The 21369-nt window shown below is 42.3% G+C and overlaps 1 protein-coding gene across 1 annotated transcript in view; it reads right to left on the minus strand.

Annotated features, from left to right (window-relative positions):
* The window catches only part of samd10b (sterile alpha motif domain containing 10b), a 53216-nt gene that overhangs the window by 17899 nt on the left and 13948 nt on the right, over positions 1 to 21369 (minus strand). Inside the window, exon 2 of the mRNA XM_038721548.1 lies at positions 9455 to 9639. Within this exon, the coding sequence (XP_038577476.1) occupies positions 9455 to 9639 (185 nt within the window). The remainder of the gene's footprint in view (positions 1 to 9454; positions 9640 to 21369) is intronic.

Raw genomic sequence — 21369 nt, forward strand, 5'->3', positions numbered from 1 at the left:
AACAATCCTCATATTGACATAGTTGAGTAAACATTGGAGTGGGGGCTGCAAAAGCCTGGACAATCATTTATGGTACATTTAACAAGACAAATAGGTCTTTGGTAACAGGACCTGCTATTTGCACCGTCAGGTCATGATCCTACGACCTGGATGGGTAAGAATCTTCACAGAAAGACAAGAGAGATTGGATTTTTATACTTACAAATGTGTTTTCTTTCTCTCTTGCTTTGTTGGTAAGATGTTAGATGAGGAGATCGATACCACTCTCATGTCTGTGCAGTATGATGCCAGCAGCCGCTTAGCTTAGCATTAAGACTACTGTTTCCAGTATTTATTTACTAACTGGCTGCTAGCTGTATTGTCACATTTACTGTATACAAGCATACTTTTCCTTTAAAATATGTCTCCATGGTACATAAAAATTATTTGCTTTGGGATAGAGATGTTAAACGGGTCGAGGTAATAGGATAGACCTGTGGGTGTTGGTGTTGATGGTAAGGGTTCTTCAATACTCATTATTTTTGTCGTTTAACAAACAGTGTCTTTCAGCAGGATAATGTGTCCTGCCACAAAGCTAAAATGGTTGAAGGTGTTGACTTGGCCTCCAAATTCCCCAGATCTCAATCCAATCTAGCATCTGTAGGATGTGCTGGACAAACATGTCAGATCCATGGGGGCCCCACCCCGCAATTTAAAGGACTTAAAGCATCTGCTGCTAACGTCTTGGTGCCAGACACCACAGCACACCTTCAGAAGTCTAGTGGAGTCCATGCCTCGACGGGTCAGGGTTGTTTTTGAGGCAAAAGGGGGACCTTATGGCTGTATGTTGCACTTATGAGTGGAGATCACAGATAGTGCAGTTATAGATTCAGCAGGCAGATTCATAATAAGACCTGTAAGTATGAGAAAATAAATTCTCATAAATAGTGTATATATGCTCCTAAAAAGATGACTCAACAATCTGTAATAACTTGTCTTTAATAGGGACTACGCTACATGGCATTGCATCATCACAGAAAAAATAAAATCAAGTGCTACAGAGGCATCCATAACAAAGTACCCATAACAAATCTGGGAGACAGATAAAATCTTTGCATATAAGTTGTAATGATTAATTATTGAATATTTCATGACTCACATTGATTAACTTTTATATAACTGTGCAGTATAAGTCATGAACGACTGAATGAACTACATAAAGACAATGAAAAGAGAAAGATGAGAAACAGAGAGGGTGAATAAAGACAGACAAAGAATGACAAAAAGAAAGAGAAGACAGCGCGGGGGAGTCGGGACTCTTTGCGTGAGTAATGGCCTTCATCATCAAGAATCCAGACAGAAGGGAAATGGAATGATAGCTCCCCATCATCCCTCCTTCTCTCTTCTTCCTCCCGCGCTCTTCTTCGGCCATCCATCAGACTGTATCTCCTCTGGCCTGTTCTGTCGTCCCTGTTCACCCTTCACTACCTCCCCCACTCTGTCTGAGACCTACTTCTGTCCAGTGGGAGTAGCTCCCTCATTCATTACCTACAGGATGGTGGGGGTTTGGGGACTGGGGGGTGGAAGCTGAATATGGAGCGGAAGTCTAATGAAAGGTGGACAGAGAGGAGCGACAGAAAGAGGGGGAAGGTAATGGATTTGCAGTGATGTTGTAGTGAGAGCCAAAATGGCTGGGACAGTAAGCCTGTTCAGTCCTTAAGTTGCAAAAAAATGCGTGAAATGTCACATTGTTGCCTGTCTGATCTGTTTAGTTTAGTTATCTGCTGGTTTGTTATTGGAGTCTGTGTTTTGGATTTATTCCTAACTGGCGCTCTGCTATGTGTTGGTTTGTGTTCTCTGTTTGGTTGTGATCGGTCTGCTTGTATTCTGGATTAGTTTGTTATATACAATATTTTGTTTATTTAATATGTACAAAAAATGAGGGAACAAGCAGCAGCGAGACATAATATGTTAATTATTGAGCTTTATAATAGAGGAATATTTTCACATCTAAGCTAGCTGTTTCCTGCACTTTATGCTAAGCTATAAGCTAATTGGCTGACCGTGGCTTCATATGTATTATGAGATGAGGTATCAATCTTCTCATAATTTTTATTGACCATTCCTTTAATTTATACTATGACATCTTTATGGAAATGCACACAAAGACACCTAATCTGTTATAATTAACCAATATGCTATGTTAAGGTGTCTCTATATATTCAACAGGACAAGTTATGTTTCTGTCTTATTTACCAGTCTTCCTGCTTCCTCACATCCTCTTTCCCTTCCTACTCCACATACTCTGTCTTTCTTCCCTATTGATCATTCTGTTTGTTTCCTCAAACAGCTTATTTGTCCTCCCCTGCTTACTTTGTTCTATCATGCCTTTTATCCCCCCTCTACTTGCTCCTCATAAATTTTATCCTCTGCGTGCCTGACACACTCCCTCCTCCCTCCCTGTCCCTCCTTTCTCTTGTTTCCTCCCTTCAGTCTTTCTTTTGCCTTCACTTCTGTGCACTGAGCAACTTTTTGTCTATTTAACTGCCTGTGTTTCTGTGTATGTGTGTTTGCAAATGTGTGTACATGCACTGCCTCACAGTGTAGCTAAATCAGGGATTAGCCTAAAGTCAGGGGAGCGTGGGGAATCCTTAAAATTCACTCTTTGTGACCGATAACACCTCTCTTCCGATGCCTGCCTCTGTCTCTGCACATCCACACCCTGCCTGACATTGATCAATGATGTAACGCCAATTAGCAGTACAAATCTGAATGTGTGTGGGTGTGTATTTGAGTGGGTGAATCCACGCTGCTCACAAAAATTAAGGGAACACTGAAATCACACATGAGATCTTGATGGCCAAAAAAAGTTCCAAAGCTTTAATGTACATTGTATAATTTGTTGAGAACAAAATGACATAACAACGGTCAATGGAAACCAAAATTACAGAATTAAATCGTTAATTCAACTCGCCTGACTTTAATCACGGCAACTTATAATTTCTTAGTAATGTGTATGGCCTCCACCTGCCTGTATGCACTCACGGCAAGGTCTGGGCATGCTTCTGATTAGACGGCGGATGGTGTCCTGGGGGATAGTCTCCCTGGAACAGGCCATTAGTGTCAGATGCACCGATAAATAATGGCATAGGTTCTCAATTGGATTCAGGTCTGGAGAACAAGGGCCAGACAATGGTATCAATGCTGTTATCATCTAGGAACTGCCTATACACTCTGGCCATATGAAGCTGGGCATTGTCCTGCAACAGGGGGAACCCAGGGCCCACTGCACCAGCAAAAAGTCTGACAATGGCCCCAGACCATCACTGACCCACCACCAAACCGGTCATGCTGGATAATGTTGCAGGCAACATAAAGTTAACCATGGTGTCCCCAGACTTTTTCACGTCTGTCATGTGGGCTCAGAGAGAACCTGTTCTCCTCTTTGAAGAGAACAAGGCGCCAATGGCAGACCTGCCAATTCTGGTGTTCTCTGGCAAATGCCAGTCAAGCTGCACAGTGCTGGGCTGAGAGCACAGATACCACTAAAGGACATCGGGCCAACATGCCACCCAGGTATGAAGGCCCAACTGGAGGTCAGTTTGTAGGGCTCTGGCAGTGCTCCTCCTGTTCCTTCTTGCACAAAGCAGCAGATTAGGGAAGGTTAGGGGTGGAGGGAGCAGATTATTGCCCTTCAACAGCCCTGTACAGCTCTCTTTGTGTATTGGCCTGTCTCCTGGTATCTGCATGCTCTTGAGACTTCCCTGAGAGAAACAGAAAACCTTCTTGCCACAGCATGTATGGATGTACCATCCTAGAGGAGCTGGACTACATGTGCAACCGGAATGGGCTGCAGGTACTGCCTCGTGCTACCAGTAGGGACAAAGATGCTAGCAAAACAAGAGAACAATCAGTCAGACTGGATTAAAGAGAGCAATTGTCTGTAGCCACTGCCTGCAAAATTTTTTGTGGGTTATCTTGCTGCTGCCTCTCCAGTGCACATGTTATCGCTTTCATTTGCACCAGAACAGTTGACAATGATTCATAATCGCTTATGCTTTCTAACTGGACAGATTGATATCCCTGAAGTTTAACTGACACGATGTTATACTGTGATGACTAAGTGTACCCATATTTTTTTGAGCAGTGTATTTTTTATAACCTGCACAATGTGTACAGTAGCTTACACCCGCCTTTCCCTCTCTGCTCTACATGTTTTCTTTCTCTCACTTTTCATTTCATCCACAGGATACTAAACACTCCTCTATCTTTTCTGTATGCTTTGCTGTCAAACCTAACAACTCTTTCTTTCCCATCGACTGTACCGATCTACCCCTTGCTCTGCTGTCATTGTGGAATCAAATCTTCAATCTGTCTTTCCAAAAAAGACCCTGACAGATCCTGACACATGATCCTTCATATCTCCTTTCGCACCTCTCACCTCACTTCTAATTTCATCTTATTCTTCATTCTTCTCCTCTCAGTAACACTGAATCCTCCCCCTAGTCCCTGGCAGTTTCTGTTGCATCATTTAGCACCCTTGTGTCTCCCACTCCTCAGTTTAGCCTGGCGCATATGTGTGTTTGAGTGTGTCATTGTGATTCTGAAAGTGTTTACGTGTGAGCTTACTTGACTGTTCCCATGGAAGAGAGCGTGTGCGGGTGTGTGAACTGTCAGCCGCCGTTAGCTTCGCACAACTCTGCCTTTGGTTGTCCTCAGGACTCGGAGTTTGTAAATGTCTTGCACTCATGCGAATGTGAGTGGGCTCTCAGTGGGAGGACAAAGGGCCAGATGGGATTTTCACAAAGCTCTCTATTTAGCACGAGTCAAACATGTGTCTTGGACAGAGCAACACATCACTAAGTGGCAGTACAAGGACAATATAGGCTAAGCATTTCTGCCTCACTGCTCAGCAGCACTCTTATTTATCTCTCCATGTCTCTGTCTTTCAAAACTCTGTTCACTACTGCATCATCACAACCACAGGCATCATTGACCTCATAAGAAATCATATGAAGATTTTCTAATCTGCCTTCTTTAGGGTAAAAGTTTGGTTAGGTTTAAGCATATAAAAATACTTTAGTTTTACAGGAAACCAACAAAAAAACAGGGCTGCCTGTTGCAACCTCCCTTCTTTTTAAGTTAGGTTTTGTGGTGGTATAAAAACATAACGCTATTTCCCGACTTTCCTTCTGAGGGAGGGCAATCATTATTTACGTGACATTATTTTCGTCAGAAAAAAAAAAGTTGTTTTAAGGTTTTTAACAAACCACCCACACTGTTATTTTTCTGGTGAGCACAGTATCATGGGTTCTATTGAAATCAGTGACAGCCTCTCCAAAAGTCAGGGATCATCATAGTCATTATGATTCAACCTCTGGAGACCAGGAAGGTCGGTCCAAAAGTGATGGACTGACCGACAGCCAGACGGACAGCCAGACAAACACTGCTAACAACAGAAAAGATAAGTGTGACTCACTCTGCATTGTTCAATTTGCATCACCAACGCAGATGAACAGGTCCATAACAACAACAGTATCTAATGGTGAATTCATCCATATATTAATCCAGTTGGTGGCTAAAATAATGAGCTCAACTGGAAACGACCACCCTAAAAATCCAGGGTTTATCTTTATTTTCTTACAAGGAGTGGTCAAAGTTATTGTTTTGTGTAGTATATTTTTACATTTTCTTTCTGTTAGTTCACCGCTTTGTGTTGGTGTCAGCTGAGAAGGTCAGCCACTGTGTTCAGTAATGAGGAGGGGAAAATAATCACAGACCGATCTTTCTCGTTCGCACACGCAGAATGGCAAATTAGTGAATTTGGGCCTTACTACCCGTAACAGGCTTCTGACATGCGAATAAAAGGCACAGTGGCTGCTGATACTTCCTGAATTGTGTCTCTGTTATTCCACCTATTCCCCAGTCTCATCTAAAGGTTCACCCACAAGCTGTGTGTCAGACAGCAAAATGAGTCACCCCCGCGCCCCTCCCCTCACCCCATCTGGCTACCCAAACAACCAATTCAAGGATGGCACAGAGGGTGCGCCAACTACACAATGAGTCATTATTTGGAAAAATCCTATTAGAAGATAGGTGTGCATACAGGTCTGCCTGCAGCAATTTCACAACACAAATGAGATAACCTGTATTTTAACAAATCATTTAACCTTTCATTGGTGACTGCCAGTGTGGGTTGACATTATTTTGCCTGTTTACAGTGCAGATTAACTTGTTTTAAGTGTCATTTTCTTCACCTTCTAGTGCAGCGATCTGTCTTGTTTTAAGAAAATTATCCGGAAAGTGACCACTGTATAGGGACTACATGGAATTATCCTAACTTGTTGGTATTTTTTCTTTCTTGTTTTAAGTAAAACAAGTGCTAAATGTTGAATATTACATTGCGCATGAGAAAAAAAAAATGTCCACGCACTTTGGGAATACATCTGCGTCCACTTATGTGTCCCGAAACTTGGTCAGCACTGCAGAAATATGCTGGGGCCATCTACAGTAATGACAGCCATGCTGGTGCAGGCATGAACACCAATATATATCTTGTCATGCCCAGCTCTGGCACTTAAAGTCATGTTTTCGGTTGTCTGTTGTGCTTGTGCTTTTTGTTGGTGCTTCTTTGCTCACATTGTGTTTCATTTCAGGTCCACCCTTTCACCTGGTTCCTGTCTGCCTCCCTCCTGTGTGTGATCACCCTTCTGACCAAGTTACCAGCCTTTGAATTACCAAGTGTAAGCTAATAAACTCTCGTCACTCGTGCCTCCTGGAGTCGTGACCAGTGGGTTCATTCCTTCCTTGTGGCAGCACTGATATATCTAGGTTTTATATGGGTGTATACATGTGTACGTTCAGACAATGGACAAATTAAGGAACAAACTGCATAAAATAATGGAGAAACATATCAAATACAGATGCTTCTGTGCACAAAGGCTCACTGAATGGTTTGGTGAGTATGGAAATTATGTCACTAAAATGTTACAGCCCTTACAGTCACCAGATCTCAACACATTCAAACACCTACAGAAGACTCGGGACCAACGTATAAGACAATGCTCTTACTGTCATCCCTACAAATTATAGAAGATTTAATTTTCTAGTGATGTGTGTGATTGTCTCTGATTTATGTGCATACATGTACACATTTTGTTATTACCAGTACAACTGGTTCTAACTAAGCACATACATTTACTACATTACTAGTCACAGAAGAAAAAAAACCCTAAAACCTCAGACTCCATTCGGGAGCTGCGCCTTGTCATCAGGACCAAAATAATGACAAACAAAGAACTTAACTTAAAAAGTTTTCTGTCTTCCCTGCTGTTACTATTTCTTGTCTCTCCTGACTGTCTGGTCTGCATTAATATGTTTGTGTGTGCATGTGCACAGGAGTTTGCATAGGAGTGCACAATGTGTTATATTAGCTTTGTTAAACAAAAAAGGAAGATTCCCCAGGTTCCACCTTGTATAAAGAAGCTGAGCTGTGTTTCACTTTACTGACTCCCTCATTACAGCTGATGTGTGCACAACCAGTGTAATAGAGAATAATCTAATCATCACTCCAGTGAGAACTGGACACACAAACACCAATCCCCAACCCGAATACACACACACACACACACACGCACACACACACACACACTCACTTGCCCATGAACACATATTATTAAAATTAAAGATGCGCAAATGACAGAAAAATGACGGAAAGATTTTGTGACTGCATAGATACACGGATCAGGGTGAGCTGGACTGCTCTCTCAGTTGTTGAATAATGTAAAAAGGGGCTTGTTGCCACAAGGAAATGATAAGCCTTACTTCTCATGGTATAGAGTAGGTTTAATTATCCAGTTTCTGTGTAATCACATGGAAACAGCCTCCCACTCGTCTTTTATTAAGCCTTTTATAGCTGAGGGGGCACTCTTTTATGAATTATTGAGCACTCTTGCAGCACATATGTACATCTTACAGCCTCACTGTGGCAAACTTTCCTAACGGCAGTGGGGAGACTTAACAAATGACCTCTACTGGGCTATCTGCTCTCTTTCATGTGAGGCTGCTGTGTCATATGCTGTTTTAGGTCAAACACATGCAGAATGCCTTAAAATAGATCCTTTTTCCACTTTGTTTTGCCTCTCTCTGGTGCTGCACAGATGGGATTCAATTTTGCACAGGAGCGATGTGTGGAAGTAAATGATGCTCAGGCTGCTATATTCTTACACTGCTGCTGAGACATTGAGCCTACCAAGTAGGCATCGAAATTACTTTCATATCCGGTGTTTACACCAGTCAGTTCTATTAAAGCTGTTGCTGAGCTTTGGGGAAAACATAACTAAATGAAATGTTTTTAGACATGTAGGACGGATGGTATTAACTGTATATTAATAAGAGTCTATTTTCTGCAGTAATGAGGGACTTGTTCTCTTACCACTCCTCTGTTACATAACCAGTTTCTCTCTGGCGGTATCTACCACAGGCTCAGGTGACATCAGCCAAAATCATGTACAAGATAAAACAATTAGACTTCCTTTTACCGCTGAGATTTGACAGCTAGAGATGCAGCACCGACGCTGATGCACAAATGTTCTCTCTTGTCTCTCTGATGATAACAGATTATCTGCCACAGTATGGGTTTCCCCCCACCCAAGTCAGGACAGCTTCATAACACCGCTCTCTCTCTCATATGGTTAAAAGAGACTGCTTTGAAAATCCAAAGCCTTTATGAACTACCAGTTAATTCATACAGGACGATATTAAATTTCGACAAAGCTCCCCCTCAAGGGAAATAATGTTTTCTTAACTAAGCTACTTTAAAAAAAATTCAACTGCTTCATCAAAATATTTCACTTACCACTGTGGCTGTGCAATTTAGTACAAAATCATATATCAGTCACATCATATCAACCGTTCAAGTGAACCGTAATATTCATTATAACTTATGTTGCAACATAAAATAATTTATGTTGTAACCTGAAATAATGAGCCAGAGATGGTCTACATTTATATTGCCTGGTAGGCTTTGTTATATCATAATGTGATATCATAATGTGAAGAAATAAAGGAAATAAAATAAACTGAATGTGCAATTCGCTGAACTGATCCCAAGCTACTGTAAAATGTGATTGGAGTGAAAAATTAGGTAGCCTATGTTTTCCTTTCTGTTGCTGTGATTGCCCAGTGGCTGGAATTTATTCCTTTTGAAAAATCTGAAATCAGTGACAGATTATGCACAACCTGCAGCCTCACAGCAGATTGCTTCACTAGTGAAACCAAGTAGGCTACAGCTTGGGCCTGTGAAGCCTTTCTTTGACATGTTTGCAATGGTCCCAATTTTGAGCTGTCCCTCATTGCCTGAATGATGTATTTTAGCGATCTGGAAATGTGTTTTTGTAAGCAACAACACATTTCACATAAAGTGAAAACACTCCTCCACACTGCCTCAGGTCAGTTTGTGTGGACATCTTTATACCTGAATGCCCTCTGTGCCGGGCTGCTGCAGTAGTTTGACGGTGCGTGTGTGCGCTGTCTTCTGGCCGCGGCCGTCATGCCAGGTTAGGTTGCTGCCTCCGGCGCGACGCGGCAGCTGGTAGCTCAGCTCCTCAGCAGACACCGTGTGCTCCAGGGAGGCACGGCAAAAACTGAAGCTGGACGCCGCTGAGAGGAGAGAAAAGAAGAAGAAGAGGTGAGAGAAACAGAAAGAGACAAGCAGGGGGGAGAAGAAGGAACAGTGATAAGCACTCACTTAGTATTGTCTTTGTTCAAGGAGTTTGCACACACATTGTCTGAGTATCAGGAACAAAAAAAAACAAATAAATAATTGATAATCCTCTAAGAGCTTAACAGGCTGCATTCACTCCAGATTACATGCTTTGTGTACTGACTCCCATACAGCTACAAACAGATGGCTGTATTGGTGATGGTGGTGCATGGTGGTGAGTGCATTATACACAGAAGCAGAGCATGATTTTTGGAATTGTGTCTCTCTTGCTAGATTAGTCCATGATTATTTAAATCCTTCATCATGAATATTTGATTTTTTTTCTTCTCTCTCTGTCTATCCTTCTGTCCTTTTCCTCCCAGGACTAAGTGTTAGCTGTGAGACAGCCAAGCAGACAAGTTGTCAATTCAGGGTCAGAGAACAGTTCTGTAAGAGCCACAGGGCGTCTTCTGCAGTTCAAGTTGAAGTTTATTCTGCAGTGGACAAATTCTTCCATTGCTCCCCTTACCTGGACACTAATTTAATGGTAATGTGAATGATACAAGAGGATTTGACTGCATATCTGCCAGACACAACAGAAAGGAGACAGTGGAAGTCGAGCAAGGGAATGCATGAAAGAAAGAAAAACAGAGAGACATTTAATTAACCTGGTTATTGTCAGGTTTCTGCAGTAACCCGTTAATAAAATGCCATGTAAACAAGAAACCACCTCAGGGGTTTAGGAGAAATCTGGTTAACACAGAGCTAGATTTGGGCCAGAGAAACCTGATATTTGGTGTATCACCAATGCACTTAACCAGGCTTTTACATGTGACTCTAGGCACAGAAAGTAACACTGTTGCTGAGGAGGGATGAAAGAAAAGATCATTACTCACATTACTCATACTACATCGTTGAAGCAAAAATAATTAAATCTTAAGTCCAACCATAACTGAACCTAGAATAAATAAATTGTAGTTGCACTCAAAGGGTTCAGAAATATGCTAGAGGGGAAATCATTACTAACAAGCTGCAAGTAGATGCAGGGTTGCAGTGCATGTAAAGTGTTCTCCAATTTCCTACGTTAACTGGATTTCTCCTTCAAATCCCCGCTTTTGTGCGTGCATGTAGACGCAGTCATTGAGAGAGAGAGACAGAATTACTGATGATAGAGCTAAAAGTAGAACAAGGCATAATAAGTAGAATAAGGCGTAATAAATGTTGCATTCATTACTTTTAAATATGAAAAAAAGACTCTTTACAACAGAACTATGTCTTTGAGAAAAGCCTTATTTCATTTCCTTCCAATTACTTCTGAATTTCTTTTCCTCCCCCCTGAATGGGGACCAGATAAAAAAAAAAGATTGGATTTATTTGAACTGGGTATGTAAAGTTGTATAAGGTCTTTCCAACTGGTTCATCCATTTGTCCCTTTAATTTATGCTGCTTTCTTTATGTGATATTTGGCCCTGTAGTCATGCCCCATCTTCCCATACCTTTAACTCAAAAAGGAATAGGCGTGAACATACAACTAAAATGTATGCTGTCAAAAAACAAAACAACAAAAAGTAAAACCTGCCATTCCTTCCACCAACAAGGGAAAAAAGCCTTCCTGGTTCATTTGTACTTTAGAATTGGACAAAGGACCAATGACACCATCATGCGTCTTGTTGCAGTAGATGAGTGGGATGGGGGGTGGGTGGGACACTTTTTCACAACCCAGGAGTTTGTTCAAGTGAGCATTGATGAATATAAGGTTCCCACAGCCATGATGGAAGAATAAAACAGAGATTGGTGATGAAAAGAAGGAAATGCCTGTCAGGAATCACTGATGTATAACCTTTTCTGCCTCTCTCCCTTCATATACCTCTTTCCCCCATTTCTATATGTTACTACTTTTGTATCTTCTTCGTATGCAGCAGTATTTTTCTTGTTCTCGCTTGCTTGTCTTTCTCCCCCCGCTCTCTCTCTCTCTCTTAGCGTTTCTCTATCTCTGTCTGGTTGTCAGGTCTTTGGGGTTGTCGAGACAAACCAGGCCCAGCCCCAGTGTAATTACTGCCAGTCAGACTGAGGGGGAGGAGACAGGAGGAAGGAACGTGGGAAGCTAAGCGCCTTGCAACCCTAAAGACCTGCCAATCTCACAGAAAGAGACAAGAGAAAGCGCAACAGCAAGAGTAAGGCAGACAAGAAAGTCCGGTGCTGTAAATTAGCACTAGATCAGTGCACACTGGCAGTAAACTGATCAAACTGTAGCAAGGTAAAAGAGCTCGGGGAACCACGTTAATAGACCACCAAACAACTTCATTTCACAAGCTGTGAAAGACAGCCCTTTCTAATCATTAGACAGAGACCACCCTACACTTTATCAACGGCACTATGTCGATGAACAAATGCAGCATCACGACTTCCCAGTTCCACTGAAATCTCAATCTCTGCCACGTCGCCAGACCTTGCCACCTCTAGCAGTCATAAAACAAAGACAAAGTGCTCATTTTGAAAGCTTCAATGGACTCGGTCGGCTTAACCTCCTGGCACAGGATATGGCTGAGAATTTAGAGTCAGCCAAAAGCGATTAAATATCCATATCGTCCAACTGAGGTCTCTTTTAAAATGACATTGGAAAGTATGCCTCTACTGGTTGCAGGGAGTCACAGAGCTTAAAAAAATGCATTATATTCTAAACGAGACTGAGTGAGAGGATTTAGCTGGGTATCTAGCTGTGTTAATGCTCAGTGTCTTTAAATGGATCTTTGCGTTCTGGAGTGATTACCATCTTTACCACTCAGCAGGAAGAGTTATCTGTCACCTCTTCTTGTCTGTCTCAACATGCATTTGATCAGCCTAGACAACCACCAATTCTCCGCCGTCCTATTTGTCACTAACTGGTGTATTATCTCTCGCCGCCCTTTCCGGTGACTTTTATCACCTCCAGTTGAGGGGGGGTGGAGGGGGAGGAGATGAGGAATGATGAAGGGTGGATGGAAGGAGGCAGGATGAAAAGTGAAAAGCATGATATGTGTTTCTGCGTTACAGTCAGCAAATAAAAAGGAAATGAGAAGATACGTTGTAGTAGCATTTTTTAAGCTTGGGAATCTGTAACTTCAGCCTCACATGCAGAGAAAAGAATGAAAGAGAGAGAACTGCTGGTGGTAGAGGTGCAAAAATCAAGGGCAAAGTGTCAGACAGGTGTTTGTGTGTGCGTCAGTGTGTGTGCAGAGGGTAGGTAGGTCAAAATGACTCAGCCCAGTGAAGTGTAACCTCATATCACCTCCTCTTCACTGAGCAGCATATCTGCTGTGCAGAGTGGCTGCTAAATCTCGGAGGTATTCCCTTTTGAAAAGGTAATTAAGCTGTTGGGTACGGCATCCTGGAAGGTCGTTCCAAGCTAAATCCCACAGTAGATTAACATGCCATCACTGGACATAACTCATTTGACTCCAAAAGCGAGCATCTAAATTAGTCCGTGTGGACAATTTTGCTGTGTAGGCTTTTTGGAGAAGTTTGATTTTTGCTTAACCTTGGCATCAACTTCAGGGCGCATGTGTGTGTGTGTCCTCTCGCATGAAGGATGAGGCAAACAATGAAGGATGAGGCAAGTGGTCTGGCTAATCCACTTTATTTCAGCCGTCCCGAGAGGGTGCCATGGTGCACTTCAGCAGTGTGTGATATTGGCTTCAACTTCAACTTTTCAACTCAAAAGATACATATTTCTATTTACAGTCCAAGTTTTATATGAAAGAGGAGAGAAAAAAAATCACAGGCAACCTCATTCCTCTATAATTTGCAAGGGGTGAAACTTCATGCATTGATTTTATGCCTGTGTGACACATTAAACCTGTAGTCCTAAATATAGCATTGAACAGACCAATGCTGCCAAATCCCACTCTGTCTAGTGCATCTACCACTGATCCAGATTTGTTGGTCCTATAGTATGTTGGTGGTAAAGCAAGGGGCTGTTTACAACTCTTCCACTCCACCATCCCCGGTCTTAACCCCAGGAATGAGCCATGAAATTACTCCATTTTGAAAGAGCACAGGGGTGGAGTGGGGAGAATCTGGCTGCAGCTTTAAAAATAAATATAAAACCCAGGACCCCAGGGGCTTTTCCCATAATGCATTGCAGTCTATTACCCACTCTGACATGAGACACTGTCACAGAGGCTGCGGCTGAGGTTCACCTCTCAAAAACTATCAGTGTCATGGGAACATGCAGAAGAGGAAATGGGAGTTAACAATGGACATCCACAACGCAGACTGATTGAAGATAACAACAAACCAACTCTCATCAGGACATAAACAAGGGAAATGCCAAAAAAATCGGCATGTGTGTGTTTGCGAATGCCGGCATGCTCATGCATACGTGAATGTGACTCACAATGCCAGCATGAGGACTCACACATCCACACATCTGAATAATCTCTGTCTGCTGTTAGGCCAGTGGATCAGAATAAAGCTGCAGAGTGTCTGTATATGTGGCCATGTGGATGGCGGCTGAATTTTGGGATTTAAAATGCAGGGCAATTATGGCTCATAATGCACAGCGTAACACAGGCGGAGCTGACATTTCTCTTATGATTCTGCTAGTCACTGTAGTCTATCTGCACCCTGAGAACACAGAGCAGAGAACAACAACAGCTGGTATAAGAAATGCCAGGCCGACCTTGGCTTCCTCTCTTTAGGCAGTGGTGTAAAGAAGAAAAAAAGGAAGGTCCAGGACTGCGGACAGGATGACTTTTATTTTCTAACTCTCCACTCTGGCCCTCACCACACATCCACAGAGACAGACAGAACTATTGATTATCCATCACTGTGCCAGAGAACATACAATTACAGATCACTTTAGCTAAAACACACAAGACAGGCACGCACACAAACACAGTCCACCTAACTCTGCTCGAGGCCTCTGGCTGTCATATCTATTCCCGCTCAAAGGAACTCACTACATGTTTCACACAGGAGGAGGAAAAGGAAGAATGACACAGGAGACAAGATGGAATATAAGGGTCTGACATGGCCGTGCCCTCTTAAGAGGATGAAGGAAAGAAACCCATGGTAAATGTGGGAACAGAAAGACAGAAAAATGGCCAATGACAAGTCACAGAGGAGAGAATAGATGGGAAATTAAGCTTCAAGCAGAACATTAATATTAATTGCATCAGGAAGTGGAGGGAAAAGAGCGAGTGAAATGATGAGCAGATGAGATTGTGTGATTGTCTGTTGTTTTGTCCCCTTCACAGCCAAGCCCTCGTATGATGACAGGGGGAGGACAGATTAGATCTCACTGACAATCGATAATTTAGAGCAATGTCAGAAGGGGAAGCGAGGAGGAGGAGTGTGAGTGAAGATGGAGAAAGACGTAAGAGATGAGGTCGAGTAATAGGATGTGAGGTGTGATCAGGGTTGATCAAGCTGGGGGACTGACAAGATCACATTACATGTGCACTAGTACCCTGGTTATCTAGTGCAGTGGTTTTGATGTCAGGGCGCCCTAAAGTGACATAAATTAAACGTTGATGTTTTATTATAGAAGTGTATGAAAGCCATGGAAAAAATGCTTCGTATTTGTATAGCACCTTTCTAGTCTTTTCGACAACTCAAAGTGCTTTTACACTACATCTGCATTCTCCATTCATACAGAACAAAACTAGAAACTAACATCCACACACATCCATACACTGGCAGAACAGCCACCAGAGGCAATTCGGGGGTCCCCCTTTTCCTGGGAACCCCCTGGAATTACCCCTGGGGTCCACAGAGGCCACTTTAAGAACCACTCGTTTGTTGAGTATTGAGTTATGTGTTGGATACCAAGGAAATTGGTATAGCTGAAATAAAAACCAGAATACTGTAAACACCTTGTCCAGGTTGTTCAAGTTTCTCGTCCATGAGCGTAGATACATTGCCAACTTAAAATACTTCGTAGTCTAAAGTACGAATGATGTAATGATGGCTACATGCTGAAATAAAATAGAAGAAAATAGAAGAAATCTGACCTTGTTAATACATAAATTGTATTTTTACTTTCACTTTCCATTACAGATGAAGAAAACTGGTAGAAGCCAGTCGCGTAAGTACAATGCACCAGGGCCCAGCTGATTACAAGGGCCCACAAGGGACAGTGACAATTGCCACTTGGATCTCAATCAGACGCTGTCATCCATTCACTTGTACTGTGTTGGCATAATGATTTGCTGTGCTTTTCTTAATTGCTATTTGTTCTGTGGTTATTGACATACTGTGTCAGCTAGTTTGTGTTGATTTTTTACTGTAGACTGTCTAAAGCTATTTTGGTTGTTTGATAGTGGGAGACAGCAGGTTTCAGTTGGGGGCAGGCTGTAAGATTTTGCGTTTAGCACTTTGGCTGCTGTCCGTGGTGCTGATCAAAGGCTGCAGGTTTGCAGTTCAGGCAGCCAGAATCCAAACCGTGTTCATGATGTGTTCAATGAGTGACTGAACATTCAAAGACACAACTGAACTCAGATGATCAGAGTCCTTGATAACGTTTTGTTTGTGTGTACAGGAATAACCCAATTTGTCATGTTATATGTATGAAACTAGTACAAGACTCAAAACTGGGACATGCATGTTAACATACTGAAATTCGCTTATAATGATGAACCTACAGAGCTTTACAGCAAATTTCAGCTCGTTAGCTGTCCGACTGACACTTTCCTGTTTTGCTTCACTCTCACCACTCTCATTATGTCGTTTTCATCCACAGCAGGCTGCTGTTTTCTGCAAAATAGCTCTAAAAACATACTGCATTTCACGGCTGGTTAACAACAGCAACACTGGGAGGAGAACCCAAACAGACAGTACACGAAGGCAGAAGAATTCAGTGATTTATTGACCAAAGTGAACATACAGAAACGTACGGGTGGGTAGGTACAGGTACAGGTTCCAGGGTTAAGGTTGATGTTTGACAACTTTGCCGTGTGGTAACATCATAGAAACTACAATGATCAGGCAACCGACTGGGCAAAAGAGGCTGGTATATGAACTGAGTGGCTGATAAGGGAATGGGATGCAGGTGAGGAGGTGGCCAGGTAAGGCCAGGCAACTGCAGAGCAGATAAGGGAAGTGGGAACTGTAGTATAGGGTGGGGCAGTCAGGTGATGGGGAAAGTAGGGAAAGTCTGATGGTATCTGGTGGATGGATGGAAAATGGCAGTGAAGGAGCCTAGGATAGGGAATGTGGCTGGAGAAGAGGGACGGAGAGATAGACTGTGACACTGTACACTGCCTGCTCTGCACCAGATGGCAGACAGACAAGGTTCGAGACTATAGCTGGTGAACATAGTGGAGCAATTAGCAGCTAAAGAGCCAGATGTGAGCAAAAGAGAGCTAAAAGAGCAAAACATAGAGACCTGGGGCTGTATTACAGAAAGTTCCTATCTTAAGTCTTAAGTTAAGATAGGAAGAGTCTAAGGTAGGATTTTTCTCAATTTGGTATTACAGAAGCAAATCCTAACTAACTTTAGGAATCGTATCTTATCTACATCTACATCCTATCTTATCTCAGGTTAGGAAATCCTAAATACTCAATCCAACATCGGTTATCAACTTTTATGTCTGTTACTTAGGACAGTTTAACAGTTATCCTAAAGTTAGGAGAGTTTATTAAAGATTTTACAAAGTTAGGATGCTTCTGTAATACACTTTTCTTATCTAAAGTTAGGAAAGGATTATTGACTTAGGAACTGTTAATTTGTAATGGCCTTTTTCCTAAATCAGTTCCTAACCCTTATTACCATGGTTAACAAGCAGTTAGGATAGGATCTCCTGGTTAGGAAGTTTCTGTAATACGACCCCTGACTCCAAATGACAGTGACTTGGCAATATGAACAAACAACCCTACAACTCTCTTCACATTTTTACACAAGTACTGCTAAACCCTATATTGGTACCAAGGAGTATGTAGCATGAAGGCGATTGTGAAGTGAACAAATGATTCAGGTTAGCACCACATGAGTCATATTCATGTAACTTTATGTCAGCACAACCAACCTAACTGGTGTGGTAATAAACCAACCAAACAAATGATCAACCTGTGAACAAACAGCTACTACATTGTTATCATTCACACAACATGATAACCTTTGACGATTCTATCCAAATGATCCTGGTTAGAACTTGGATTGAGGCAGCAGATGGGATACGGCACGAAATAGGGAAAATTACATTAAAAGGTCAGGCAGGCAGAGCATAACTTTATGCATGTTTAAGTAGTTTTAAATTCACATGGCAGTAGTATCCACAAACAAGCATTATAAAAGATTAGGCTAAATTGTGTCTGGTCTGATGTGCAGATTCACTTCAAGATCACTTCAGATGTTCCAACACAGTAAAAGTGAGAGAATGCATTATGTTGGTCTGTGTATGTTGAATTACAGTCATTTCAGCTGTCACATAAGAATATCCCATTATTCCTCAGCTTTGAAATCTCAGTACATACTGTGATCTAAAATGCCTTCACAGTTTGTCTGTCACGGCCGTCCTCCTCTGTATTCTACTGGAAAGAATACAAAATGATGGGACATGGAAATGAACAGAGGCACATAACTTCTCAGCTTAGACAAGATTGGCTTTTTAAATATTTAGTTTTTGTTTACAGCTGTTCCCCTGAGTGGCAAAATGTTCTGCCTGAGTGGATTATCGGATGTTTGGGTACAAAAATATTAAAGCTCTGAAATACTCTATTTCCATCTTAACTTAGCACCACGACCTTGATAAAGGCATATGCTGAATTAACAGCAGGAAATAAGTAATTTAGCAAGCTACAACAAAGACAACGTCTGCATGCATTTCAATATCAAAATATAATCTTTTGATTTCAAGTGCAATTTAAGCTGATCATTTGGAACAAAGAGCTACAAGCCAGATGGTCTGCTAATGAACTCGAAAGTGATTCAAGCAATCAGACAGGTGTTGCCATTATCTTTTGCTTTTTCTAAACAGGAATTAAAGAAGCCGTTTACACAGGCAAAACTTGGCATGCTAGTTCTTTGAGTTTAAAACACAAATACCTTCAGTGATAGCCTGCAAGGCCGTCCGGCAGGGATCCACCACACTCTGTCTGCTGATCATAGAGAAATCAGCCTTTTATACTCTCACATTATAATGCTTTACATTTGCTCAAAAAGAGATCACCGCCATCTGAACCGAGCGGAGTCTGTGTACAACTTTGCATTCACTGCTGTAATGAGAATGGACTACGGTTTGCTGTGATTGTCACGTGTTCTGTAAATCGATGCAGTTGCTCTCACGCTGTGGCTTGGTGAGAGAATGGGATGTGGAGGGGTCCAGCACTCAATACTGTATTGAGTGTCCTTAAGCTGTGACCATCACACAAGTACCCTACTTTGTTTGCACATGTATGTCAGTGCTCATAGACCTCTGTGACATATTAGAGAAGAAATGTCTGAGCATTGCAGCGTGGCAAAAATAACAACCAGTCAATAGCACAAAATGTACATGTGCACACACACACACTTGCACAAACAAACACAAAGGTTATTGAGCACCGAGGGGTTTGCAGACAATGAACTGAATAAATGGCCATTGTGAGAGTTAGTTGATAATCTCCTCTACTCCATCCTTGCACCCACGCAAAGAGACCAGTATGAGGGGATAAAAGAAAATAAGGAGCAATGAAAAAGAGGAGGAAATAGGCTTATTGAATGGGCGGTGAGCTGGTGGGGAAAAAAAGATAAAAGTTAATGCTCCACAGAAGCTGAGAGGTAAACAGAGAGAGCGAGAACAGAGCACAGGGGAGAGAGGAGGGAAACGTTCCAATGAATTTGAATCTGAGATAGGCTGGGATAGAACAAAATCTGCAGACAGTGAGTTAGTGTGTAGATTCATAAGCAACATGAATGATTACAAACAGCAACTCGGCGGCTGTGTTGGTGGTGGTGGAGTTAGTGGTGGTGCTACTTCTTCTGTCATCCAATCAAAATGTAACTCAGGGCTTTGAAGTTTTGAAAGTTTGTTGTGCTCCAGTGTGATGTGATGCAGGAGGCTGCCTCTTATCATGCCCGGAGGGGAGGGAAAGGAGAGAAAGAAACAAAGAAAGGTGGGTAGAAGATGCAAAGGTTGTGGCGGGGGGCCACACAGAGAGGCTTAGGTAACACTACTGAGACAGGCTAGTGGAGAATTGCAGCACCGCCACTGGCAAAAAACTATCAAACAGAGACATAAAATAACTCTGCTCTATTTCCTCTACGCCTTATTTCAACAAGCAACAGAAGATGTACACCTGAAACTTTGCCAGCACTCTACTTCCTTTTAAAGTGTGCAGTTGTAAAAGATGAGGCAAGACCAAGATTTCCTCTGTAGCTGTGGCAGGTGGAGGGAGAGTGAATAGTATGTGTGCACAATATAGTCAAGCATGTTTGGTACAAGCTCTTCAGGAGCTTCCTTGTTTTCAGTCTAACTGCGAGACAAGTTAGCTCACACCTGGGGGCACTCACCCATTCTCCCTTTCTCTGTATCCACTCCCTGCAGTCCTACCTGTCTCTGTGGGTCTCTGCGGCGTGCTGTGCTGATTGGGGGTCTGTCTCTCTCAGCTTAATTGCCATGTTATCAGCTCCACTCCTGCACTGCCACTTCGCTCAGGCCTTTCAGTCAGATGGACATGCCAATTACCCCTCCTCCACACTCACACTCTTGCTCACTCACACACACACACACACACACACACACACACACACACACACACACACACACACACATACACGGTTTCCTGAGGCTGCACTGTCAGGTAACATAGCAGATAGCAGCTGGTACAAAGCGGGCAGTTTTGGATGAAACAGGGAAGAGAATCAAAGCCCTTTGTAGCTCTTATGCACACATGCAGATAATACACACATATGTACACATAAAGTCCCAGCAGGAGCTTCTTGTCCAGGCCGAAAACCCAAAGGGAACCTTTCTACTCACATTTCCCTCTTAATCCTTTGCTCTCAACACACACAGGTCTTTCATTAATTTCTCGTCTTTTTCTTACCTCTGTCTGTAATTACTTATGGTACCTTTCCTTTCCCTCAAATGGTTCAACATTTTGGGAAATATTCTCAGTACCTTTCTATCTTTCCCAAGCGTTACAAGAAAATTGACACCACCCGAGCCAGCAGGTAATTACCTTAGCTTATGATGACGTGTTAATTAGTGAGCTTTAGAGGTGCTGTAGGTGTAATTTCTTATACCTTTGGAAAGGATAGCTCTTCCCCCTGTTTCCAGTCTTTATGCTAAGCTAGGCTTACCTAAATGGACTGTTTAAAAAAAAGGTACTTTTAACTATTCCACATTTTATATACTAAATCCTTAAAGCTGGGGGAAGCAACATTGGAGAAACTTGCAAGAGACAGAAAGTAACCAACTGAAATAATCCCAGCCCCTCCCTTCAGTCCTCCCTCCAAAGTCAATCCCCCAAAACACATTTTGATGTGCGGGCAGAGTGTGCACAGGTAGGTAGGTAGGTAGGCAGGTATAGCCAGTCATTTTGTTACGACCAAATGAAATGATTGGCCGTGCTTATTACGGTCCCCGGAGCATTTGATTCATTGATTGCTGTCGGGATATGAACAGGATTTCAACAAATATGACCAAGAAATGCTTCTAAAAAATGTTGCCTTCCCCGATTTGATCAAATAATTGAAAAACACTCAGTCAAAGAGTCATTCATTA

The sequence above is a fragment of the Micropterus salmoides genome, unplaced genomic scaffold (assembly GCF_014851395.1).
Source record: "Micropterus salmoides isolate LMB-PRFRI ecotype aquatic unplaced genomic scaffold, ASM1485139v1 Ms_hic_scaffold_16, whole genome shotgun sequence".
In the NCBI taxonomy this organism is placed as follows: Eukaryota; Metazoa; Chordata; class Actinopteri; order Centrarchiformes; family Centrarchidae; genus Micropterus; species Micropterus salmoides.